General features: G+C 48.5%; 2 protein-coding genes across 3 annotated transcripts in view; one reads left to right on the top strand and one right to left on the bottom strand.

Annotated features, from left to right (window-relative positions):
- CTNNA1 (catenin alpha 1) overlaps window positions 1-23,185 on the top strand; it is a 130,511-nt gene extending 107,326 nt beyond the window's left edge. For both annotated transcript variants that reach the window (XM_054079793.1, XM_054079794.1), the window contains exons 12-18: window positions 4,812-5,012; window positions 6,097-6,248; window positions 10,087-10,197; window positions 11,670-11,851; window positions 12,610-12,715; window positions 19,381-19,515; window positions 22,108-23,185. In XM_054079793.1, coding sequence (XP_053935768.1) covers window positions 4,812-5,012; window positions 6,097-6,248; window positions 10,087-10,197; window positions 11,670-11,851; window positions 12,610-12,715; window positions 19,381-19,515; window positions 22,108-22,395 — 1,175 coding nt within the window. In that variant the 3' untranslated portion in view covers window positions 22,396-23,185. The remainder of the gene's footprint in view (window positions 1-4,811; window positions 5,013-6,096; window positions 6,249-10,086; window positions 10,198-11,669; window positions 11,852-12,609; window positions 12,716-19,380; window positions 19,516-22,107) is intronic.
- Window positions 22,413-25,830, bottom strand: part of SIL1 (SIL1 nucleotide exchange factor) — a 116,961-nt gene continuing 113,543 nt past the window's right edge. Inside the window, exon 12 of the transcript XR_008452256.1 lies at window positions 22,413-25,198. The gene's annotated coding sequence lies outside the window, so the exon portion shown is untranslated. The remainder of the gene's footprint in view (window positions 25,199-25,830) is intronic.

Raw genomic sequence — 25,830 nt, 5'->3', positions numbered from 1 at the left:
GGGACATGGTTTAAGGGACTGATAGGAACGGTTGGACTCTGATCCAGTGGGTCGTTTCCAACCTGGTGATTCTATTTTTCTATGAGCCGGCAGCATGCGCTCACAGCTCAGAACATCAACAGTATCCTGGGCTACATCAAAAGAAGCGTGGCCAGCAGGGCGAGGGAAGTGATTCTGCCCCTCTATTCCTCTCTTGTGAGATCTAATCTGGAATATTGTGTCCAGTTCTGGAATCCTCAATGTAAGAAGGATATGGGGGTGTTGGAATGGGTCCAGAGGAGGCTACAGAGATGGTCTGAGGGCTGGAGAGCACCTTCCATGGGGCTACAAGAAAGCTGGGGAGGGACTGTTTACAAAGACTTATGGGGATAGGACGAGGGGCAATGAGTATGAACTGGAGAAGGGCAGGTTTAGACTGGACATAAGAAGGAATTTCTTCACCATGAAGGTTGGGAAGGCCCTGGCCCAGGTTGCCCAGGGAAGCTGTGGCTGCCCCATCCCTGGAGGTGTTCCAGGCCAGGTTGGATGGGCCTTGGGCAGCCTGATCCAGTGGGAGGTGTCCCTGCCCATGGCAGGGGGGTGGAACTGAATGATCTTTAAGGTCCCTTCCAACCCAAACTATTCTATGATTCTGTGATTCTAAATATGGCTATAAATATTGTTTGAACTTCGATAAATCTTGTCCATATCAATACCACAGCTCCAATTCTCTGCTAGAAGTCTACACATCTCCTGGGATAAAATTGTGCTGGGTGTGATTTATAGCAGATTCTGTTTGGATTATTCGTGTGTTTGCACAGAAGGGTTTGTTTCAGCTGCTAACTGGGATGTAAGCAGACTTAAAAGTGCTCTTGTGGGTGTGGATGTGTGTCTGTATATATGTGTGTATGGGGGTGGATGTATATATAGATAGATAAAATACCACATTCCTGCAGTGTGATGTGCTGTCCTGCATGAAGTATAGGCTTCACTGTTCAGCTCATGCTACAGAACTGTATTAAATACACACAGGTAAAGTGTTGAAAGAGATGTTGGGTTTAGATAACAGCAGAATATCGTACAAGAGTAAAGATACTGAAATACCCAGTGTGGCAGATAAGCTTGGAGATTACAACGTAGGAAGGGCAGGTATGAGAAAGGGCTTGTTGAGTTAGGACAGCGGTCTGGCCGTGGCTGGTTGTCAGTGCCATGGAGGTGAACAGCCGAGAAGTCCCAGAGCCTAAAGAGCTTTCCTATGCACTCCCAAGAATGAGTGGTTTGCAGCTCAGGGAGCTGCGCCATCAGAGGTCTACTGAACAGTCCTTCAGAGATTTTTCTCTTTTACACTTGTGTGAGTTGCTCTTCTGACCATTGTAAACCACTGGCACCTCCACTGTCCTGTGCAGAATTCACAGCTGAACTGTGCTCTGGGTGCAGAACCTCCTTGGTTTTTGCAGTGTCACCTCTTTGCTCTGTTTGATGCCCCTGGTTGTACTAGAAGATGATGAAGAGGTTTTTCCCCTACTCGCTTTCTTCATGCTGTTTGTAAATGTGCAGACTTCTGTCGTACGCTGAGTCACTCAGCTCCTTCTTGACTGCAGAGTCCTTGCCTGTTTCATTATTCCACATTTCAAAGCTCTTCTGTGCCTTCCATAATTCTCATTCCTCTTGTTAGTGTCTTCCCTGAGCACTCTGGGTGTGTTTGTGTGCCCACTATCTCTGTTCTTTAGAGCAGTTGCGGATAGCGCTGTGTAATTGTCAAATTCAATGTTCTGAAATTACCTGGATCTCCTTTGAAACCCTCTAAAAAAATCATCCCATTTGCTGCCTCTGTTCCTCCACCACTGACAGAGGTTTGCTCAAGAGACTGCCCATCACAGCAGAGCTATTTCATCTTAAGAGCTTCCAGATGAATATTGCCTGAGCCTCGTGATTGTCCTCTTCGTTACAACTGCATTTACAAGTGTACAAATGCTCAAGTATTTGTTCCACAGCCACGTTGACTGGCACTGCTGCTTGACCTGGTTCCTCCAGGCTCCGGTGTCAAGAGAGGGTCTAGCACGGAGAATTGCTCCAAGGCCTTCCGCAGGGGACACAGTGGAGAAGCAGAGCTGTGTTGATGCATCTGTGGCTTTGTCTCCTGGCTGTTGCTCTCCGCTTTTGATTTTCTGTAGCCTCCAGACTCCCTCGCAGACTTTTTAGGATGTTTGGAAAAGGATTTCTTAATCCCCTTAGCGGGGAGGTGGGTGGAGGTGGAAGGTGTTTGGTGGGGGTAGATTGAGGATTGACAGTCGTGGGCGACTTCTAATTCTATTAGCTTTTCATGGTTCTGTGTATTTCCTTGTTGGCTCAGAAAATCCTTTCTATTGGAAAGATGTCTTTCCTCTTACCCTCTCACCTTGTTTCCAAACTGCACAATTTTTTCCCTATAGCTGCAGGAGGAGATATAGTTGCGGGAGGAGGAGATCCCTTTGCTGCTGCCTGTGTTATATTCCATGTTATCTTCTGTCTCTGAGCGATCTTTCTCCAGCTCGGCAGCAGGAAGGCTGTTAGCTTTGATGCGGGGCAGCGTTACCGCGTCCCCGAAGGTGCTGGCAGTGAACCCATGCATCAGCATTCCTCGGGCTCTGCCACTCCGACCTCAGCAGATGCCATTTGGTGCCAGACACTTGTGCTCCGCGTGCCTGTAAGACAGGTAGCAGAGTGTGTACGTACGAGCACACAGAACAGTGTCAAATCCGATCTGTTATCACCCACTGGGGAGCATAACCAGAGCGGATGCGCCTGACAGCCCCGTACCTGCCCCGGAGCCCCTCGCACACTGCTCCGTGAGGGATTATCTTTCCAAAGAAACATCTTTCTGGCAGCTTTGCACCTGCAAAAGACATTAAATGATCAGCAGGCATTTAAATATTCATCCTCATTTTGTCCATGGCTTTTATTAAAGTTCATATAATCCAAAGAGGCTTTTAAATGGTCTGCGGCTTAATTTATTCGTTAAGGAATTCAGGTGATAAACAGGCTGTGTTTTGGCCTAACGCCGATGATTTTTTTTTCACTGTTGCGACTTGCAGGGCTGTCTGTCTCTTGCTTTACACGCCAAGACTCTGTGCTCCTCGTGCAGCTCTGGTACCTCGGCTGCCTGCTCACTGACTTGTCAAATCGCTAACGAACCTGCGCCTCTCTCTCTTAGGGCCACCTTCTGCCCTCAGCTGAACTTGTTCAGGCTGTGTTGCTTCAGAGGTATTTCACAAGCATGTTTTTTGTCCAGGTTGCTTACAGAAATCTGGCAATATTGCACCTGGCTCTGCTAATTGTATGTAAATCAAGCGTAACACTTCCAGCAGCAATCCTTTCAGTTTATACAAATCCTCTATCAGTCAACTCGATGTGCTTCTCGTCTCTGCAAACTCTTGCAAAATGGCTCTTTTACTACCTGCACAGGGAATAAAAGCCACTTCAGTGGCACAGCTTGGCAGCCCAGCATGATTAAGTCAATGGTAAGTAACGCTGGCAACTATTTTAAGTGACAGAGCAGAAACGTTTCCAAGTTGGTTCCTTACCAAGCTGCCCAAATGCTGATACTGGATGACAATGTCAAAGCGCTGGTGCTGATGTGTTAAGGAGGTCTCTAGCAGAGTTTGGAAGACCTTTTGGGTAGGTTTCCCCAAATGAGGCTCCCAATCTCTTTAGGTATCTTCAGAAATCTCTTAGGGGGTTTACTCATTTTGGGCTTTTTGCACTTGAGTGAGTCCAGAGGATGCCATGGAGATGATCCGAGGGCTGGAGCACCTCCTGTACAAGAACAGGGTGAGAGAGTTGGGGTTGTTCAGCCTGGGGAAGTTTCAAGTACTGAAAGGGGCTCCAGGAAAGCTGGGGAGGGGCTCTGAATCAGGGAGGGCAGATATGGGACGAGGGGGATTGTTTTCAGCTGCAACAGGGGAGATGGAGGTGAGGTCTTAGGAAGAAATGTTTGAGGGTGGGGAGGCACTGGCCCAGGTTGCCCAGAGCAGTAGTGGTCGCCCTATTCCTGGAGGTGTTCAAGACCAGGTTGGATGGGGCTTGGAGCAACCTGATCCAGTGGGAGGTGTCCCTGCCCATGGCAGGGATTGGGAGTGGATGGGCTTTAAAATCCCTTCCAACCCAAACCATTCCATGGTTCTGCAAAATATCTCTGTATAAAGAAGAATATGCATGTGCTCGAAGTAAATGACAAACAGAGGTCGTGCATTTATTTTTTGTTTTCTTATGAGGTGATGATTATTCTGTCACGGGGACGCTTTCTGCATAAATCACTGCATATGTTTTGTGTCTTAAATTTGAGTGGAGGACTGACAGTTTAATATCCTCTGATGGTACGTGTGTGGTTGTAGGAAAACACTATGGAGGAGGCTAGAAATGTGCAACAAGGGCCCCGGGTCTATTAACACACCGAGTGGATTAGGTGTGGTGCCAGGGAGGGTGCCTCATCGCCCCACGTGTGTGGAGTGACAAGGGAGTGGCTCACGGATGTTTGGAATAAGGGCTTTGGCAGTCTGGGGGAGGAATATGGAAAGTAACACATTAGGGGAGAACTCAGCTTTCCTCTTGGTAAAATTGAGTGCGAACGGGGCCAGGAAGCGTGGATGCCAGTAGGTGAATGGACTGATGGGGTTTTTGACACCTGGTTGGGAAGGTCGTCTCTTTGCTGGTCACAGCAAGCTCAAAAATTAATGTGTTACAGCATCTTGCTAAGGTTTATCGAGCAGGTCACAAACCGAGACGTTACAATGCTGATGACTGCAACAGAAAAGAAGATATTACCATCTAAATCCTCCTTCTTTTCCCACCAGAGAATCATATTTTAGAAGATGTAAACAAATGTGTCATTGCTCTCCAAGAAAAAGATGTTGATGGCTTAGACCGCACAGCTGGTGCGATTCGAGGACGTGCTGCTAGAGTCATTCATGTTGTCACTTCTGAAATGGATAACTACGAGCCTGGAGTCTACACTGAGAAGGTGTTGGAAGCGACAAAGTTACTGTCCAACACAGGTAAGAGCTGGTTATTACCAAGATCCCTGGATTCCTGTTGCTTACGAGCACACCGGCAAGCGGACACCGATGTCCCTGTGCAGTCTATTACAGACTCCATTTACATGCTGTAATGGGGATCAGTGGGAGTGATTTGCAGAGCTCTTGCAAGATGAGAAATGTCATTTTGCTGTGTTGACTGGCTTAAATCTCAGCAGTGCGCAAGATCTCCCTGAGTGTGTTTGCTGTCACCGACTGAGCTGTAGAGACCGGAACACCGGGCAATGAGTCCCAGGCAGCGAGTCGGGGCTTGGAAGCTGTGCTGGTCACCTTGTGGTGTTGTACCAGGCTCTGTCAGTGGTCAGGGCCCAGAAAGAAGATTTTTGCTACGTTGGCCGAGTAGAATAAGCGTGGGGTAATGATTTAGGGTATGTTTTATAGAATGTAAGCGTTAAAGAGGCATTGTAGGTTGTAGTCCCCTACCCCATAACAATAAACAAGGGTGTTTTCCTGTGAACTAGCTGGTAACATCCATATAGGGTAAGGAATGACTTCCAGTTGCTTTAATGAGTCCTGTGCCAACTATTAGTTGTTGGTTTTGTTTTAATTACAACTTTGAAGAATGAAGGGTGACCCTGAAGAAAGGAACAGACTGTAAATGGTGCAGTGAGTCACTGAAGCACAGCAGCACAACCTGCCCTCTCCCAGTGCCTTCGCAAACTTGGCCTTCGTGGTGGTAATACTGAGGGGTTCCCTCAAGAAAATGATGTACAGGGAATACTAAACAAATGCTTAGTATTTTATCCTGTAATTTCTAACTGCTTCCCCAGGTGTTTGCTCCTTACCCATGAGGATGATGTGATAACCTTTTCACTTTGAATGCTTGGGTGCTTTGATACATAATTCCCTTTTCACTGTTTAAGGGATAAAAAACAAATAGCAGTGTAAACAGAAGTAAGTGGACATAAGACTCAAGCTACAGTATTGATGTCCTTCTATCACAAATGATTTGAATTTAAGTGGAGCCGCTGCAGGGCGATAGTGAAGAGAAAAGCAGAAGATGGCACTGGGGTGGGCACTGACAGATTTTCTGTTCTGAATTCAGTTATGCCACGGTTTACTGAGCAAGTCGAAGCCGCTGTGGAAGCGTTAAGTTCAGACCCTGCTCAGCCAATGGATGAAAATGAATTCATCGATGCTTCACGACTGGTGTATGACGGAATACGAGATATCAGGAAAGCCGTACTGATGATTCGGGTGAGCACAACTTACTTAAAGAGCTTTCTGGCTTTCCACTCCCTTACCCCCACCTCTATTGAACCGAAACACTTCGGTTCTATCGAGAGCAGCCAGCAAAAGATTTTGGTTCAGCTCATCTTTACATTCTGAGTTGTAAAAACTGCTAATCACTCTGAGGAGTACTTCAGAAGTGCGTTTTGACTCAAATTCATTAAAGAGCTCTGAGCATCAATGATAGCCAGAGTTGTGATGCTAAACACCCTTCACGCATCTTTTGTAACATCGTGTTAATGCCTCGCTTGTTAATGTGCTAAAATCAGTGACCTTTGATATAACAACAGCAAATGGATTCCTAACTATAGATGCTTTTTGATGGTTTGAGAGCTTAGAAATAAAACCTAATGGCTCTTTATTAAAGAAATTTGGAGAATGAATGCTAGTTAGTCAACAGCAGGTTTAGGTGAGTTCACTCTGTAATTCCTAGAGCATGTAATTCGTTAATTGGCTAACCTCAGTAAACAGGGACCAGTTCATAGAGGCTTTGTCTCTCCTGTGCGTGTGTGTTTCAGGTGCAGGGAGTGTGAGTGGGAAGCCCTAATTACTGGGAAGTTGGGTGACATTTGGCTGGTGGGAGGTGTGCGGGGCAGACGTGGAAGGGCTCCCGCAGTGGATGGAAGCAATGCTGAAAACGAAGTTCTGGTTGAGGCTGACCTAAGGGCATAAAATTTCTTGCATCTTAGCGTAGTAAAAATGGGTAGACAGAGCCAGACACAGCAAAACCAAATGTAGGGGTTCCACTTCTTTTTTCTTTGTATACCTTTGACTCAAATGTAAGGGCCCTGCAGAGAAACTGTCTTCGCCTCTCAGAATGCCGAGTATGGCATTCATAGAATCATGGAATGGGTTGGGTTGGAAGGGCCCATCCAGTTCCACCCCTTGCCATGGGCTGGGACACCTCCCACTGGATCAGGTTGCTCCAAGCCCCATCCAACCTGGCCTTGAACACCTCCAGGGATGGGGCAGCCACCACTGCTCTGGGCAACCTGGGCCAGGGCCTCCCCACCCTCACAGCAAAACATTTCTTCCTAAAGAAGTTGTTTTGGTGATAAGCAAACTGAGGACATACAGCCCCAGAATACACATGATTAAAGTAACCGTTGCAATATTGTCTTCTATGTTTGCTGCTTAAAGCACAGAATGGGATGGAAAAATGAATAGTTGACAACCACATATGTGCTCTCCATATAGTGTTTTTCAAACTTCAGCTCAGGATTTATAGACAACCGACATTAGATGAAGATATCAGCACTTTCCTGCGATGCAGACAAACTAATTAGATTCACCCCCTGCTGAAGTCCTTGTTATTCAGGACACGAAAGCACGACTGCCACTTCCACGTCGTCAGTAATTAGCCGAGCTGGCAATGCCAGGAATCCTGACGTTTCCCCTTGTGCCGTGCCTCTGATGTCAGAGTGCCACGGCTTTATTGCAGCTGCCAGGAGCTAACGGCAGCTCCCTGGTGACACGCCGGCGACCTATAAAGAAGTTAAAATCTTCCTATTCTTTGTCCAAAGGGCTCTAAGCTCTAGAATGTATTTAGGATGACAGAAGCATCCAAAAGGAGACACCGAGCCATGGCTTCTCCAGGGCATTGTCTCAAACTAGACTGCGGTAACTACACTGGCAGGAGGATGCTGCCGAGCTCGGCCGGGGCAAACAAACCGCCCCATTTGAAACTTTGTGCGGTGACAGTTGTTCTTTACAGGAACCAGAAGGAAAAGTCATGCAAACACCTAATTTTTGTGTTTATGCAGTGGATTTTCAAAACTAAACTCTTACTGTAGGTGATTGAAGTAACGCTCGTTCCTCCCTGCTCGCCAGGCAATCGCTCAGCACACCCAGAGTAGTGTTTGCTCATATGAAAGGCAGAATTCCCCTTTGTGTAGCCCAGGATGTTTGGGCTTTGGGATGGATGGGAAGAGAAGGAAGCTTGAGAATGATCAACGGTTGCTAAAGACACAGCAGAACTGTTTTCTTTAGGTTTTGAAGTCTTAATGGACTGAACTGCTCATGCTGAGTTTTTCAATACTCTGTTCTTCAAGGCGTGGAGGGGAGGTGGTGGCTGAATCACCCTGAGTCTTGATTGTCAGCAGACTCGCCTTTGTGCTTTTTGGCAACTGTTTTGCCTATCCATCTTTATTTTAACTGTATCACAAGATATTGGAAAGCAAGTTTGTACAATTCAGATTGTAGGAAAGAAGCCTGAAGAACAGAGACTTTATTTGCATCTTATCTGTTAATCACGATTTATTGCATTTATCAGGGAAGTTCTTTGTTGATCATCACGAAGTGCCACTCTAGGTGAAGATGTAGTATTTTGACAAATGCACTGTTTAAATTGATAAGCTTTATAAGAAGTTTGCCAGCTCTATACTGGCAGCAGCAAAAATAAATCCTAGGCAAGCAGGAACTAGGTCAGATGTGTTTCGCCTACAGCATAAATGCTGGCCCTAACTAGCTAAAAATTTCAGCTTTTCCTGGGGGATAGGAATAAATTTCGATATATTTTATCTGTTGTTAGCTTAGTCGATGCTTTGATACATAATTGTGCTAAAGATGACATCTCTGATTTCAAACCAGGCCTTAAAGCTGTGTAATTTTAGCTTCAGAAGCTCAAGCACAGCTTTTACATGGAACGGAGTTGCAGGAGATACTGTTCGTTTTGTAAAAACTTCTTTTCTGTGTCTCACATCCCGAGTGTGTTTCTGTCCTGGCAGCTCCACGTGTTTAGTTACTGGAGTGTAGTTTTGGGGACCCCTGTGGTGTTTAACACCAGCTGTCAAGCATATTCACACGTGCTCACAAGCTGGATACAGTCCCTGTACTTACCTTTCTCTTGAAAAGATTGAATAATATTTATAGAATCATAGAATCTTGGAATGGTTTGGGTAGGCAGGGACCTCAAAGCCCAACACCTCCAGGGATGGGGCAGCCACCACTGCTCTGGGCAACCTGGGCCTCCCCACCCTCAGTGTGCAGAATTTCTTCCTAATGTCTAATCTAAATCTTCCCCCTTCCAATTTAAAGCCATTCCCCCTCATCCTATCCCTGCCCTCCCTGATCCAGAGCCCCTCCCCAGTTTTCCCGGAGCCCCTTTCAGTCCTGGAAGCTGCTCTAAGGTCTCCCCACAGCCTTCTCTTCTCCAGGCTGAACAACCCCAACTCTCTCAGCCTGTCCTCGTACGGGAGGTGCTCCAGCCCACAGGTCATCTCCGTGGCCTCCTCTGGACTTGCTCCAACAGCTCCATGTTCTTCCTGTGCTGAGGGCTCCAGAACTGAATGCGGGGCTCCAGGTGGGGTCTCACCAGAGCAGAGCAGAGGGGCAGAATCCCCTCCTCTCCCTGCTGCTCCCACTGCTTTGGATGCAGCCCAGGACACAGTTGGTTTCTGGGCTGTGAGCGCACATTGCCGGCTAATGTTGAGCTTCTCATCAACCAGCACCCCTAAGTCCTTCTCCTCAGGGCTGCTCTCAATCATGTCATCCCCCAGCCTACGTGCAGGACCTTACACTTGCTTTGTTGAACCTCATGAGGTTGACACAGCCCCACCTCTCCAGCCTGTCCAGGTCCCTCTGGATGACATCCTGTCCTTCTGGCATGACAACTGCGCCACTCAGCTTGGTGTCATCCTCAAACTTGCTGAGGGTGCACTCAATCTCGCTGTCTATATCACTGATGAAAATATTAAACAGCACCTTCACTTCTTTCCATTCTCTTTGTCTGAAGAACAATATTCTTGTTGATTTTGAGAGCCATTAAATGTATTGTTTGACTCTGACTGAATTACTGTTTCCTCAGACTCCCGAAGAGCTGGATGATTCTGACTTTGAAACGGAGGATTTTGACAACCGAAGCAGAACAAGTATTCAGACGGAAGATGATCAACTCATTGCTGGACAAAGCGCAAGGGTAAGGAATGACACTGAATATTATAACACTGTGATGTTGAAGAAACAGTTCAGCTTGCTCTGAAACTCTAGGCCAAGGTTTTGGAGGGTCGTTGTGAAAATGTTGGATCGGAAAACTGGTGTTCTTGGTTTCCAGTTTTCTGGTTAAGTGAAATGCAGCATGTCTGCATTTTGTTTGGGTGTTCTGAAAGATAAAAATCCCTTTAATCCCCATGAACTACTTTATACTTCGACATCGCAGACATTGTAGGCGCTGCCATTTGTTTTGGAGAGCTCCTCCGAGAAGATACGGGACAACTCTTTGCATTGCACTCATGTTCTTTTCAACACATAGATACAAAATTTGTGCACAAGAAATGGATAACTCTGCAGTTCGGGCATTCTTTGCAAAGTGTCATACTTGTGTTTGGCCATTGAGTGTTTAATCAAGACACTGTTGAGAGCAGCTCCCAAATGAAATCATTTAAACTAGCTGCATTTCCTGTGACTGTTAAAAATGAAAGCATTCATAGGCAATATATAATCATTAATAGGTGAAGACTTAAAATCAGAACATTGCAGAAAAAATAGGCCTTACCTGTTGTTTTTATTTGACATGCCCCCTTCTGGGTCGATAGCAATTTACACTCTTGGGGAAGTGCCACAAAAGATGTTTTTGTGAAGGCTCTTCTAGCCTGAAACCAGACAAGAAGTGGCCAGGCCTTATTTATCAAACTCTTGCCATGCTGCCTGTCGAGTTATACTAATTGAGAGTACTCTCCTTCCTTGTACGAGCACTCTCTATCCCTGTATCCCTCTCCCCCATTTTATTTAAATGCAGACGTTTCTAATTTCCCTTTTAGCACAACTGCTGCCAGAGGCTGTTTTGTACCGAAGGCTCCTTTTTACCTGCTCCTGGAGGCATGAGTGCCCCTAGTCTTTATGAAGGTGGCGGCACTGGGTCTCATACGGGCTGTAAAAATGATCTAATGGATTTTATTCAGGAACAAGCACATAGTCTTCATTTGCACTTACTCTTTCCTCAGTAGGCATGTTTCAAAACAGTACATCTAGCTTTTTGCAGGAAAGAGACTCGTAATATTTGTTTCGTGTGTTGCAGCACTGCAAGACACTCAAGTGGAACTTCCTTTTAACGCTCTTCAATTTTGTAGGAAAGGCAAGTCCTTCCTCTCCTTGCAGGTTGGCTTTGATGGATGGTATTAACTGACCAACTTGTTTGGTGTCTAATAATTGTATCATGCAAATGCCCACGTTGCAGATATCAAGTTGTCTTTCTAGGCACTCGTTCTTAAGAAAAAGCATAAACTTTGGTTCAAAATGGAAGGAAATGGTTCTGTAAAGCCTCTAGGTAGAGGGTTCCTATTAAATTTTTATCCTCCATCTACATGACTTGAATTGGTTATTAGTGAAACGTTCCAAAAAGCCTTCTGCGAGTGGTGGCAGAAGGCAATGTGAGAAAACTCTCTCTTCCAGGCTATCATGGCCCAGCTCCCTCAAGAGCAAAAAGCTAAGATTGCCGAGCAAGTCGCAAGCTTCCAGGAAGAAAAGAGTAAATTGGATGCTGAAGTATCAAAATGGGATGACAGCGGTAATGATATAATTGTTCTGGCAAAACAAATGTGCATGATTATGATGGAAATGACCGACTTCACCAGGTGAGTCCTCATTCGTGCACATCCTCCTCCTTTCACAACTGGCCGGAACGATGATCTTTCAGTGAAATAGTTTGCAAGTGCTCTTCAGAGCCTTACTCCATATAATTTCCATTAAATGGTACCCTGTGAAAGCCCGTGTATTAACTCGGGAGATGCATTACTGCACAGTGACGGGCTGGTAATAACTGCTTAAATTGATCTATAGATACACAGCAGTTATTGCCTGCCTGTCTTCCTTTCTTTCTTAAGGGTGATTTTTGTCCCAAGGAATATATATATATTTGCTCAGTGCCTTACAACATTAAATTCTATGAGCTTCTTGATATTGCTGTACTGCAGAAATAGTTCCTAGTGCAGTTATTTGCCGAAGAAAGAGAGGGGAGTTGATGTCTTTTGAAATTCATTTATGAGATTTTATACAACGCTATTTTTTAAACTTGATGTTGCGTTCCATGAAAATTGCCAATCTGTCTTTTAAAATGTTATCTCTTATCATCATTAGGTTCCTTAAAACAGTAAAGTTTAAGATGTTTTTATTCCTAGATTTAATCTAAATATGGGGAGGGCTGAAAGGGGGAACTGTCTTGAAAATGAAGGTGCTGTCATGGTTACACCTGCCTGATTCTGTGCAACCTGACTCACACAGTTTGGGTGAGGAATGGCTTCCAGGACTCTGTGGAACAGGAGGAGGAAAGCACTGTCTAGTTCACTCTCTGATTTTCTGGTGCTAGAAGGTAGGCTTTGTCCTTTTTTTGCAGAGGTAAAGGTCCACTGAAAAATACGTCAGATGTGATTAGTGCAGCCAAGAAGATTGCAGAGGCCGGGTCGAGGATGGACAAGCTGGGGCGGACCATTGCTGACCATGTAAGTCACAATTCATTTCCATAAGCCTGCAGCACAAGTGAGCAACGGCAGATCTTTCGTCATGCAGACACAACTAACCGAAGAGTTTGAGGTTTTGCTGGGGTTTAACTGATTTTCCACATTTGCTGCTGGAAAATTCCATGTGTTTCTGTCTGGTTGCTCTCCTGCCATGCTTTGAGTCGTGTAAGCAGCTAAATACGTCGAGGAGTAGCACCAGCAGCTCCTAAGCTTAAATCAAGCACCTGCCGTTTTAAGGTAGCGATATGCTAATGCTGCTTCATATCACACCATAAACAGAACTGAAACTGAATTTAAGTCATTTCTGTCATGCTCAGAATACGCTCTATGCTTTCCAAAGCGATGACAAGACTGCATAGGCAACACCGTAATTACTACACGTGGCCTGTTACACAACCTTTAATATTAATTCTCTGGCAGCTTTTTAATAGTCACAATTTTCAAATGCCACACAGACTGAATGTTGAGATTGTCAAAGCTCTCTGGTGTTTTTTTCCTTGTCTGGTGGGAGTTGACTAAGAGTTTGAGCAAGGCACGTGGTGACCTGAGCATTTCTGCGCTATCTCAGGCTGTTGTTGTGCTGTGTGTGCAGTTATTGGAAAAGAATGCTGTAGGATTGAGCGAGTCTGGACCAGCTCAGGGTTTGAAGCAATGCATCTGCCTGTCCTGAGCCACTTCAGAAACTGGGCTGGGCCAAGCAAAAGCACCTTCAGTCTTGGTCCACACCCAAATTGCAAAGAAACATCAGCATTAGTAATAATATTCTGCCTTCAACAGGCTCCAAAGTGCAGGTAGGTTAAGTCTGAGACCATGGACTAAGCTGTATTTTGTACAGCTCTGTTTCTTTTCAGTCCTAAAGTCATAATGCAAGGCTTGAAATAAAACTGCGTCACTTCGGAAGTAAATCTTTGTAATGCAGATCTCTCTCTTTGAGTGTCGCATCCTGAGGATGTTGTCTTCGCTCTAATGTATTAATGATGCAGTGAGGAACGTTTGATAGGGAAACAAAGTTGAAAAGTGCTTTTTAGAATGAGTCTCCTCGCTACTGCGTTTTGCCGGCTGTATTTCTGGAAGAATCAGGTCCTGGTCTGTAGGTGAATGAAGGAAGGAGCAGTTTGTGTTACAGATCACGGGGGATCTCAGGCTAAAGGTTTACAATGCATTTCTTTTTATAATTGCCACGTTTTATGCGAATGTGGCATGCGGTTTTCTGTGCTGAGGCATCTCAAAATAGAGAAAAAAATAAAACGGCTCCTTTTAACAAAAGTGGGGTCCTTAAAAATGTAGAAGATTGAGCACGTGTTTGAAGATAAATATAAGCAGGACTGTAGAGTCAGTCATTTTTATAGAATCATAGGATCACAGAATAGTTTGGGTTGGAAAGAACCTTAAAGATCATCCAGTTCCAACCCCCCTGACACGGACAGGGACACCTCCCACTGGCTCAGGCTGCCCAAGGCCCATCCAATCTGGCCTGGAACACCTCCAGGGATGGGGCAGCCACAGCTTCCCTGGGCAACCTGGGCCAGGGCCTCACCACTCTCGTAGTGAAGAAATTCTTCCTTATATCAAGTCTAAATCTGCCCCTCTCCGGTTTATACCCATTTCCCCTCGTCCTATCCCCACAAGCCTTTGTGAACAGCCCCTCCCCAGCTTTCTTGTAGCCCCTTCAGGTACTGGAAGGTCGCTATAATGTCTCCTCTGAGCCTTCTCTTCTCCAGGCTGAACAACCCCAACTCTCTCAGCCTGTCCTCTTATGGGAGGTGCTCCAGCCCTCGGATCATCTTTGTGTAGCCTCCTTTGGACCCGTTCCAGCAGCTCCATCTCCTTCTTACATTGAAGATTCCAGAACTGGACACAGTATTCCAGATGAGGTCCCCTCTCTCGACCTTCTGGCCATGCTTCTTTTGATGCAGCCCAGGACATGGTTGTCCTTCTGGGTTGTGACCATTGTCAGCTCATGTCAAGCTTCTCATTGACCACCACCCCCAAGTCCATTTTGACCAGTGTAGAGCTTTTTTTCCCCAACTCAATCTACTAATACCAGCAGCTGTGTAGTTTGTTATGCTGAAACTTGTGGGAATCTGTTAATGTGCAACTCCCCGGCGGTGTTACAGAAGATGGACAACATATACATTTCAGCCAACCACTAATGCCTTCTTTTGCCTAATACCGGTGTTTAGCAAACGGTTGGGGCTTGTGTTCTGTTCCCCGTGTGACACCGGCTGAATCACGACCCTCGTGTGAGGGTGTCAGGCACTCCTGACTCCCGCCGCCAGGCAGTTTTACAGCATGTTTCCTTTGAAGCCGTAAAAGCAATTATCCAAGGTATTTCACGTCTCTTGAAAAGCGTCTCGCCATCAGCTGGTGGGTTTTCCCAGAGGTGTTCCATCTCTCGCTCAAACAGCGCTCAGCTTGTTTGGAACAGGGGAACAGGAAGAAGTTACAACACAAATGAACAAGATCTGCAGCGAGACCAGGTTCCTCAGTGTCATTTTATTTTTTTTTTCCAATGTTGAAATATTTACAAAGCAAAAGACAAATTCTGTTGCTTTTTCTCTCCGATATCAGTGGGAGGTTGTATCGGTATCCAATCGTTACACTGAAAGGAGCTGGAGGGAAGCATAGGAAAGCTTCCCAGCCAAACCTTTCAGCAGGTTCTTGCTATCGGGACTGGGGCGTGCGCTGCAGAGGCCGCTCCGGGCGCTGGCTGCCGGCGGTGCGGGGTGGCAGCTGCTGGCACACACACCGTGTGCCTGTCCTGACGCAGTATCTGCTTTCCTTAAGCAGAGAGGCTTTCAGAGAGGCCGCACAGTGTCCAGCCGTTATGTAGGACTGGTGGGGCTTGTCTTCAGGCTCGTTTCCCTAAACTGGAGATAGAGTGCGAGGAAGAAAAGTCTCTGAGGTCACTTACTGACACCTACCAGGCATGTGGTGATGGGGGCTGTGTTCTTGTCTCTATCATCTCTTCTGTCTTTCCCTGCCCGTTTGCTTTCCAAAAAGGGTGAAAAAGGTGATTCTGCTTCTCTGCAGGGGTGGTAGGAAGTGAATAGAGGGGGTTGTTTGCTCTATCGGGGATGGATCCTGGGTTTTGTAGAACCACAGAACAGTTTGGCTTGGAAGGGACCTCAGAGCCCATCCAGTTCCACCCCCTGCCATGGGCAGGGACACCTCCCACTGGATCAGGGTCTCCAAGCCCCATCTAACCTGGCCTGGAACACCTCCGGTGGTGGGGAGCAGTCACCACTGCTCTGGGCAACCTGGGACAGGGCCTCCCCACCCTCACAGCAAAACATTTCTTCTTAAGATCTCATCTCAGTCTCCCCTTTTTCAGCTGAAAACCGTTCCCCTCATCCTATCCCTGCACTCCCTGATCAAGAGCCCCTCCCTGGCTTTGACTTGGAGCATCCAGCTTGGCTTTTGCCAGCCCCACAACTGAGCCTGTGGAGGTATCTCATTTTGAGGGTCTGGGGAGGAGAGGGGCTCCTCCAGCACAGTGGTTTCTGTCTGCAGAGCCGCTCTCTGCTGAGCCTGTGTGTGGGAATCCTCTCGAGCTACCTCTACAGAGGGGTCTTGTGTGTCAATGGCTGTTGTAGATTGATACAGTAACATAATCTTTCTTAATCAGTGTTGAAATTGTTGCCTTTTGGGTGTTTTGGTTTTTATCTGAGTGTTCCTGCTTAGTCAAGGACAGGCTCATACAGGCATCTGCAGTGCCTTTTGTCAGTGTTCGGTTTTATCTTGTGTTACATCTCTATTCAAACATCATCTAATCTGTCTTTGAACTGAATGCTCTATTCTGCTCATAGAAATAGCACACACAGCAGAGGATGTGGTTTTCCAGCTCATATCATGTTGATAAATACAGCCGAATAATATCTCCTCTTCCACTGCTTCCCCTGCTGCCGTTCTGCTGCCTCCTTCAGCTGCTGGGAGCCACACGGCGGCCTCTTTCCTTGAGATTGTCCTTCCTGAAACAGTTTCTGTTTAGCTCACAACCCATGAAGTACCTTGAGTTGTTCAGCAGTCCCTCTGTCGTGTTGTGCGTTTGTCAACATGGAACTCGCTCTGCCGCGGCGCTGCTCGTACTGTTTGTTAGATGAGCTGTTCGGGAGATGGAGAGCGCTTTCCAAAATGGTAATTTCAGCTTTTCATTAGCTCTTTGGCCAACGCTATTCATGGGCTTTCTCTAAAGCATTTTGTACAGCTGACTGATATTGATTAGCTTAAAAAATTAACCTGCAAGCTTTGCTGCTTTGTTATTCAGAGTTTTCACTTCACTGATGGAAGCGACGTGCCTGTGTAGGAGTTGCAGGTCCTTGGGGTGTTTCATTGGCTTCCTTGGAAGTAAGAAGGTGATTTCTGTTGGTTTGTGGACATGCCAGGTCAGATACCCACAAAGCCATCCAGATCTCCATAGCCTGTGCTACAGCCTGATGAAACTTGGGTTCCTGCTTCCATCTTGTAGCTAAGGAGAGAAGGTCTGCAGTGAGAACTAAGGCTCATCCCGTGCTGCTGACACCCAAGAGGGGCTTTTTTCCTTGCTCTGAAGAGAGAAGAGAGGCTGTGTGGCTGTAAGCAATAAACCTTAGCTTCAGCGGAGCTGTAAGCAGTAAATTGGTGCCACTGCTAAAAGGTTAGTCTTCTGAGCACACAGTGTCCATTATGCATCTTCACTTGACGCTCTGTTGTGCAGGATCAGGGTGCGCGAGGAGAGAGGGCTTTGCTGCAGACAGTGCAGATCTCTGAACTTCAGCAGGGTCTGGTCAGTAGGAAGAGCGAGCGAGGGCTGGGTGAAGAGAAGCGGATGCTGCTTAGAGCGAGACTCTTCTCACTTTGTCACGTCTGACACCGGTAAATTCCTGCAGCCGCCTATGCTTTCTGTGGAGGTTTTGGTGCTGGTCTGGAGGCAGCCGTGCCCGGCGTCTCCTGGATGAGAAGCTGGCTGGGCTGCGGCTAACGCCCTGCCCGGAGAGGAGAAGCAGAGGGTGGTGTGCCCTGCTTGCTTGTCCAATCAAGCCAAGGGGCCAGGGAAAAGCCTTTGGATCTCATACATGAGCGTGTGTATCGATGGGGTGCTGGAAAGTCTGCATTTAGTGATGGGAGATTGTGTGCCAGGACCCTGGATGCTGGAATGCTGAGGAGTTTCTGGATGGGGTGCAGCCATCTAGGAAGGGTGGAGATCACTGTAGGATCTGCAGAACCTAGCCTGTCAGACTGCAGTATCCCTGCGCTGCCATCACGAATGGATCTGGACTGGTGGGAAATCGGTCATCTCAGGCACTGCTTGCAGCACAGCGTCTGGAGGCCAGAGCTGGCCAGCGGCCCACGGATTTACTCAATCACCAGAGATTGTGGTGCAGGCAGCCCAGGGTGCTGCACCAGTGCCGCATGCGCCGGGCAGGAGCACGGCACCTACGCTTCAGCAGCGGCGTGAGAGGCTGGAGCACACTGTGGAGGTCAGTGCTTTGTTCGCCGGTCTCCACGCAGCCCGAGCGCGCTGGCGGATCGCGGTTGGCCCATTAGGCTTTGGGGAAGCGATGCTGGCCACCATGCTCGCTGCTGTTTTGAAAGAGGCTGCAGGACTGGCATGGACAGTAAAAGGCTTCCTGTAGCCTTTGTGTCTTATGCTTGCAGATCCCGTTTTGGACTGTGGCTGCTTCTCAGCAGGGCTCCTCTTGTTTTGAAATCCAGCATGAGACTGGCTCATTAATCATCTCGCTGCTCGGCTCTGTGAAAAAAAGGATGGCCCTTCGTTTCTGTCCGAGAAAACAGCTTTCTGAACTGCACTGCAGTCTCCGCTACCTGCGTAGTCTTTCAATTGCAAAGCTGAAAACCTGACTTTTATCTTCCGGATGAGTGCTTCAGCAAACTCTTTAAACATTTTATTTCATGCCTGGTGAGGAATCTGGTTTCCACACTGCTAAGAAATGGGAGCAGAAGTCAGGAAAATATCTACTTTGCTGGAGATAATTGAGTAACTGCTGACTTCATCATTTCCTAGAATACTTCAGGTTGAGGATTGAGGCTGGGTTTGGTAACATCTGCGGTTTGCAGCTTGACATCTTGGCTGTCAGATCATTGCTGCTGTGTCCTGTACAGCGTACTGGTTGGACCTTTTGTGGTTAACAAACCTGCTCTGGAGAGGTTCGGGAGCCCTCGTCCTCCTGCTCCTCCTCGCAGGGAGCCCAAGGGCAGCTCTGCAGCCAAAAGGAGCCCCAGTGGTTTTGTCCAGTGGCTGTCTTTGTGTTCTGGCAGCCCCGTTAGGTGTTTCTGGTTCTTCAAATGTATTTAGTGATGCCCGTGTGTTGCTCAGTTTTGTTTGGGAAACCAACGCTCAGCAGAAAGGGGAACGATCCCTGGAGCATGTTCACTGTTACAGGGCAGAGTTCATAGAATTATGGAATAGTTTGGGTTCGAAGGAACCTTAAAGATCATCCAATTCCACCCCTCCTTGGACACCTCCCACTGGCTCAGGCTGCCCAAGGCCCATCCAACCCGGCCTTGAACACCTCCAGGGATGGGGCAGCCACAGCTTCCCTGGGCAGCCTGGGCCAGGGCCTCACCAAGAGTTCTCTGCTTTCTCTCTAAACGTTTTCTGTTCCAGTTTTCATGATTGCAAATAAACCTTCCCCTTTGTTTTCCAGTGCCCCGACTCTGCCTGCAAGCAGGATCTCCTTGCCTACCTGCAGCGCATTGCGCTCTATTGCCACCAGCTGAACATCTGCAGCAAAGTGAAGGCTGAAGTTCAGAACCTGGGAGGGGAGCTGGTTGTCTCTGGGGTACGTATGAGCCATGACATGGCTGGATCATGCGGTTTTCCTTTCAAGGGTGGCAATTATTCCAAGATAAGCTTTTATGCTAAACATTACAGTACACGGACAAGAGATTTTGGAGTGTTGAGTCAAAGTTTTAACGTCTGCAGAGTTTATGGTGCTGCCTGGGCTGCCTCGTTGTTCTGGGAGGAAACGCTGTTTGACGGGGGGCAAAAAACAGGCTTCACTTCCCCTTACTCGACACTGTTTGTAGACAGGTTCTTTTTACCTTTGTGTAATCCACTGCTTTTCCAGACTGTGTTTCGCTCTCAGTGAGGTGAAATCACTTCAGTCAGCATCGCTAAACCCACCCCATGGCTCTGTGCTGCGTGGAGCGCGCCGGGGTCCTGCAGTGCTCCAGAGAGGTTAATATTTCAGAGTAGTCGTGCCCGGAAGAGCGCAGGCGTTTTTGTGGCTGCTCTGGCTGAAAAAGCTGCTGCCTTGCTCCAGCCGCTACTTAGCACATCATTTTTTCACTGGAGATCATTAAATGCTTCATCTTAATAGGAGGATATCTGGGGGGAGGGAAGTAAAGCTGAGTTCTTAATTCCTTCTGGCATGTTCTTCCTTGCCCTGGATGGGGACGTTTGATCGCTGGGGCTTTTGCCCATCCATGCCCTGACTGAGGCAGGAGGTTTGAAGAAGGGACAGAAGCGGCTCAATGTCAATATTGCCATCTGAATCCTTAACCACTTGCTGACGTTTAGATATTTCAAGTGCCTAAACTTCGTAGCACATCCTTTTCTGCCGCAAACAAGCCCGGGACGGCAGTGGCTGTGGGAGGCGGGCAGTGCCCTGCGGCAGGAGCAGCGGTATTGGGGCATAAGCTGAGGGAGGACGGGCTCTTCCGCTGCGCCTCCTGCTGCTGCCGGCCCCGCGCAGCCGAGCCATGAGATGCAACGGATGCGTTGCTGTGCATCTCTTGCACGCCTCGCATCCTGTTAGCCGAGAGGCTGAAGGCATCGTGCTGTCAGAGTAGATGTTTCATTCTGCAATAATGCATACTCCAGGGTTTTACCGCAGTTATTCAGTTTCTTCAGGATTTACACACCCTTCTGCCATAAATCAGGTACACGAACAGCCTGGCGTCTGTAGCCTCATCTCCTGGTTTTATCTGTGCTCCACACATCTGTCCCCTGAGGCTAAATATCGCCAGGACTAGCGTTAAACTCCCAGATCATCAGATGAAGGCCTCTGCCCAGAAGTGAAATCCTTCCCAGTGTACCATATCCTGCCCCATCTGTGTTCCGCAGACGTTCTGTGGAAGCAGAGCCGTTGGGGCTTGCACCCCATGTGCTCTGACCGTTTATTTGGAGAAGCAGCTCCTTGCTGTTGTTGCATTTAGTGTGGTCCTTCCCACTGTGGAGATCCATGGCAGTAGGCGCATGTAACGGAAGTGTTTTCCAGCGTGGTGAGTGGGGTGAGGAAAGCCAACACCACCGGTTTGCTGGAGGGTGTGGGTCTGATCTGCTGTACTCCAGACACCGCAGGGCGGAAGGGAAGGTGCCACCCTCCTTCCCAACTGTGAGACAAGCAACGACTTCAGGGTTTTCCCCAAAACCCACCTCAGATGTCCACAAGACAGGAATTCCAATGTGTGGAGGCAGCAGAGCTCTCTGCAGGCTGAGCAGAGGTGTTCAAACCCTGCACAGAGCCTTCAGCATTCCGAGCCGGAGATTCCGCCAGCACAGGGCCTGGCACCCGGAGGAGCAGGGTCGCAGCAGGGGTCCCCTCAGTGGCCCTCCCCTCCCTTCCACCCCTTTTTCCCTGCTCTAAAGCTTCAGCAGATGCATTTTCTCCATCATTTTAATGCTCTAGTAAATGAGGAGCCACCCGGGAAGGGGCTCCTGCCTGCAGATGTAGTTGTGTTCCCTTCTTTCCGATATAACTTCATGTTATAGGGTGATTTAAATATTTATTATCAGTGATTAAGATATTACAGCTTTATTAACTTCATTAGCAACCGTTCAAGCTTAGTCACCAAAGCAGCCAGCAGCGTACGGAGGTTTTCCATTGCCATTAGTGTGGCAGAGGCACAGACCGTGGGCGACCGTTGTGCTTTTCTTTGTGGTGGCACAAGTCAGGTTCTTAGCACAGAAAAAAACCCACCACCTCGAATCTGGAACCTCAGAGCTCAAAAGCAAACCCAGAAAAATCAGGTTTGGAGCGCTTTTCCACCCCAGGACTCCCATGGTCTCTGGAATACTGTATTTCATAGAATCACAGAACGGTTTTGGGTTGGAAGGGACTTCAGAACCCCTCCAGTTCCAACCCCTGCCATGGGCAGGGACACCTCCCCCTGGATCAGGTTGCTCCAAGCCCCATCCAACCTGGCCCTGAACCCCTCCAGGGATGGGGCAGCCACCACTGCTCTGGGCAACCTGGGCCAGGGCCTCCCCACCCTCACAGCAAAACATTTTTTCCTAAGATCTCATTTCAATCTCCCCTCTTTCAGCTGAAAGCCGTTCCTCTTGTCCTGTCCCTGCTCTCCCTGATCAAGAGCTTGATAAGATTTGTGTGGCTTTCCAGCCTCTAACACCCATGTGTTGCCGTTGGCAGGTGGACAGTGCCATGTCTCTCATCCAAGCTGCCAAGAACCTGATGAACGCTGTGGTGCAAACCGTGAAGGCGTCCTACGTGGCATCGACCAAGTACCAGAAGTCCCAGGGCATGGCTTCGCTCAATCTTCCCGCTGTCTCTTGGAAGATGAAAGCTCCCGAGAAGAAACCCCTGGTCAAGAGGGAGAAACAAGATGAAACCCAAACTAAAATTAAGAGAGCGTCCCAGAAGAAGCACGTGAACCCGGTGCAGGCTCTCAGCGAGTTCAAGGCGATGGAGAGCATTTAAAGAGGTCTCTGCCTTGGTTATTCTCCCTTTAGCCCACACTGCTCCTCCCAGAACTCTACTTTTCGTATCCTAAGGATTTCTCAGAAGTTTACCATTCCTCATAATGTATTTACTTAATATAATTTTGATAACTCTGTTTAGATTACGTGGGGAAATACTCCAATCTACAAGTCCTACCGCTATAGCTCCAGCCTGCGGCAGTGTGTTCCTTTAGAGTGCTTTTAGATTTCAGGGGGGCATTTCTAGCAGAAAATTATTTTGTATAATCTTGCTTTAAATAAAATATTCAATAACCAAAGAGGATTTGACAGTAACGCTAACGGTTAACACTAACAGCTGAATCAGGCTGCTCAGAGTGCTGGTTTGCATTGGGATCAGGAGAGGAAAATTAGGTCTTTTCGCTCAAAAAAATGATAATTGAAGTATTGTATGAATTAGCACATTCCTGCTGTTGGGGAGGAGAGGGAGGAGGCTCTGTACGCTCAAATGAGGCTGAAAATGCAGCGGGCGCTGCCCAACAGCGGGAGCACAACTGGGAATGGGCCGGGAAACCTCTGTTCCTGTGCCCGGCTGGGTTTGACCGGGGTTGGGTTTGGAGCTGTGGTGCCTTGGTCGCGTGGTGCAGCCTCTCGCGTGGGTTCCCCACGTTCCTTCGCCTCTTCCAAAGGGGGGTTTCTCCGCGTCCGCTGCCAGGGGAGCGCCCCGAGCAAATCCAGTCAACCACACACTCGCGGAGGCGGCCGATTACTTCTGTATGACACCGGACGGGAATTTTAATGCCTGGTTACCAATTACTAATGTATTTTGCTGCGGGACACTAATAAAGTTGCTTTTACCAGCCGGCGTATTGTGGTGCTGTGAATGGAGCCTCCCCCGCCCCAGCATTCAGATGCAAATGGGCTTTGTGCTCATTTCTCATAATTGCTCCGCATCCGCCTGGGGCTTCCAGAGGCGCCCAGCGAGCGCTGTTTGCTCGGGCTGCAATTCAGACTGTACATTATTGGTGATAAGTGCAGCTACAAGGTATAATTTCCCTGTCTTATTTAAATTTTATGAATTTCAGTGTGGTTTACACTTCCCAATGAAGTCCGGTGCTGGAGGAGCAGCGCCTGTGCGGGTCACAGCCTTCTACAAAGCATCCCTTCACGGGGAGCGCAGCCGGTGCTGTAGTTAATGTTTAAACTGAGTCGGAATTGCAGAGCCGAGCCTTGGCAGTGTTATGTTGAAATTTTATTTATCTTGATCAGTTTATAATTTACTGTATCGAGGTTATTGCTGTCGTGCTACCGAAGGGCTGATGGGAATCAAGCTAAATAGTTGCTGGGATATTTTTGCCTAATTTATTATGTTTTCAAGCAGTTCAGCCCCTCGAGTATAGACGACGAACAGCCGAGTTACCTGCCTGTTCCCGTGTGTCCTTAGCATCGGAGCAGCATCGGCTCAGAGGGGAGTGAGCGCATCTTCCGCTGCGTCCAAGGGCTGATGGAGAGAGAAGCCGCCCGTCCCCCTTTAGGTACAATTACCAGCTGCTTTTATCGAGGGTGGGTTTTTTCTCTCCTGGTATTGATGCCCTAAAGGCCACATCCTTGGGTGAGTCGGTGCCTCTCTGTGTATGGACATTGGTTCCTCCCAAAATGCCATCTCTTAATGAGCTTCAGAACCAGCCCGTGCGTACAGATTTATGTATATTTAGCTTTTAAATAAATGTTACAGTTTAGTTTATGCTACAAACCCCGAGCAACAAGTTGGCAAGAACTAAAGCGGGGTTCTCTGACAGGAGCAGCGCGTGGCTCCTCACGCCCAGAGAGGGACGGAGGCCAAGCCCAGCTCTGGTTTTATCCAAGAACCGTTTCTCCAAGCACTCTGCAGGGTGCGGAGAGGAGATGTCATGAGGCAAACCGCATGGAATGTGGCTTCAGGTTCCTTTGCTGCAGCCGGCGCTGCCCGGGCTCGGCTCTCACCCAGGACGAGCCCTGACTGCAGGTGGGCGCGTGAGACATTGGTTTGGCAAAGGGCTGGATCCCCGCGTTCCCTCTTTATCCCTGGGCTCCACCAGTCACCGGAGTGAACTTGGTTAAAGGACAGAGTGTCCCGCTGCGAGGAGGTTTGAACTGTGACTCTCAGACAAGGGACAGCACTTTTTATAGGAATTTTAGATGCTGTCTCAATCCTGCAGGGATGGAAAGCAGGAAATTGTGATTTCACAGCGGCCCCAGAGCACCACCAGCTCTCACTCGTGTTGCTCCAAGTGAGGCAGCGATGGGGCCTCTGGCTCATTCCACGCGAGCTCGGGGCGGCTCTGGTTCGAAGCAGCTCAGGATCCGCCAGTCCCAATGTGCCGGATTCCTCCCATCCTGATCCAACCCGTGCGGCAGCGTCACTCGCGGGCAGCGGCGCTGGCCGCACAGAGAGGGGATCCAGGCGTGAGCAAAGCACTCGCTTTATTAGAGAGCCAAGTGGAAAGAATTACAGTAATTACTGCTTGATGTAATTAAGCACCGGGGAGAGGCTGGTGGTGCAGTCGGTCTGCGCTGCTGGAGGGGAACGCGCGACCGCAGCGGGTTGTGAGCGCTGTGCAGGGACGAGGTGGGAGAGCTTTTCAGCCACCTTCCCTGATGGTGTGTGGCAAATGGAGCTTCCCCATCCCTTCCTGCTGCTCACACCGTGCTCCATCAGCAGGAGGAGGAATTGGAGCTCCAGGGGCCAGGGATGAAGTGGACCCACTGTGGGCTTGGGCAGGAAGGGCTGTGGGATGTCCCTGGCCACCGGTGGGAGTGGGGCACGGCTGCTCCTTGGTCACCACCTGAAACACACCCAAACATTAGTTGAACAGAAGGATTTGGGGAGGTTTTGCAGTGCCCAGAGAGGCCGTGCCCGAGCCCTGCAGCCCCCTGCTCGCCCAGGGAGATGAACCCGCATTGTCTTACAGTGTTTGAGTGAAACCCCATTAAATCCCCAGGGGTCTCATTGCAGATTTCAAGTGCTCTTAATTCAATTCAGCGGTGAATCGAGCCATGTTGAATTTATGCTGCTTTAATTGCGTGTGAAGGCTTTGCACGGAGGTTTAACGAAGGCCTTTTCCATCCAGCGCTCTCCTCAGAGCCGGCACAGCGCTGCTACTGCCCCACTTGGTGCCCGGCCTTGGAGAGGGGCAGCCGGGGGTGCTCCTGGCTGCACGGGGGACCCCAGGGGAAGGACGGGATGGGTGTGGAGGGGGGAGCAAATCACCCCAAACTGCGTTTTACAAGAGCAGGAAAGGCAGCAGGTGCAGGCGGTGGGTTCAGAACTCATGACTGGGCAGGCAGGGTGGGGTTGGACAGATGAGCTTAGAGGTTTTTCCCAACCTCAGTGATTACATGGATGGAAAAATCCAGCCTCAGCCCCTACAGCTGAGGGTCTTGAAAGCCACCTCCAAAGCCAAGAACAGTGCAAGCT

Source organism: Cuculus canorus, chromosome 14 (assembly GCF_017976375.1).
Source record: "Cuculus canorus isolate bCucCan1 chromosome 14, bCucCan1.pri, whole genome shotgun sequence".
In the NCBI taxonomy this organism is placed as follows: Eukaryota; Metazoa; Chordata; class Aves; order Cuculiformes; family Cuculidae; genus Cuculus; species Cuculus canorus.
Note: the sequence above shows the minus strand (reverse complement) of the source record. Positions and strands in the feature narration are given on the sequence as shown.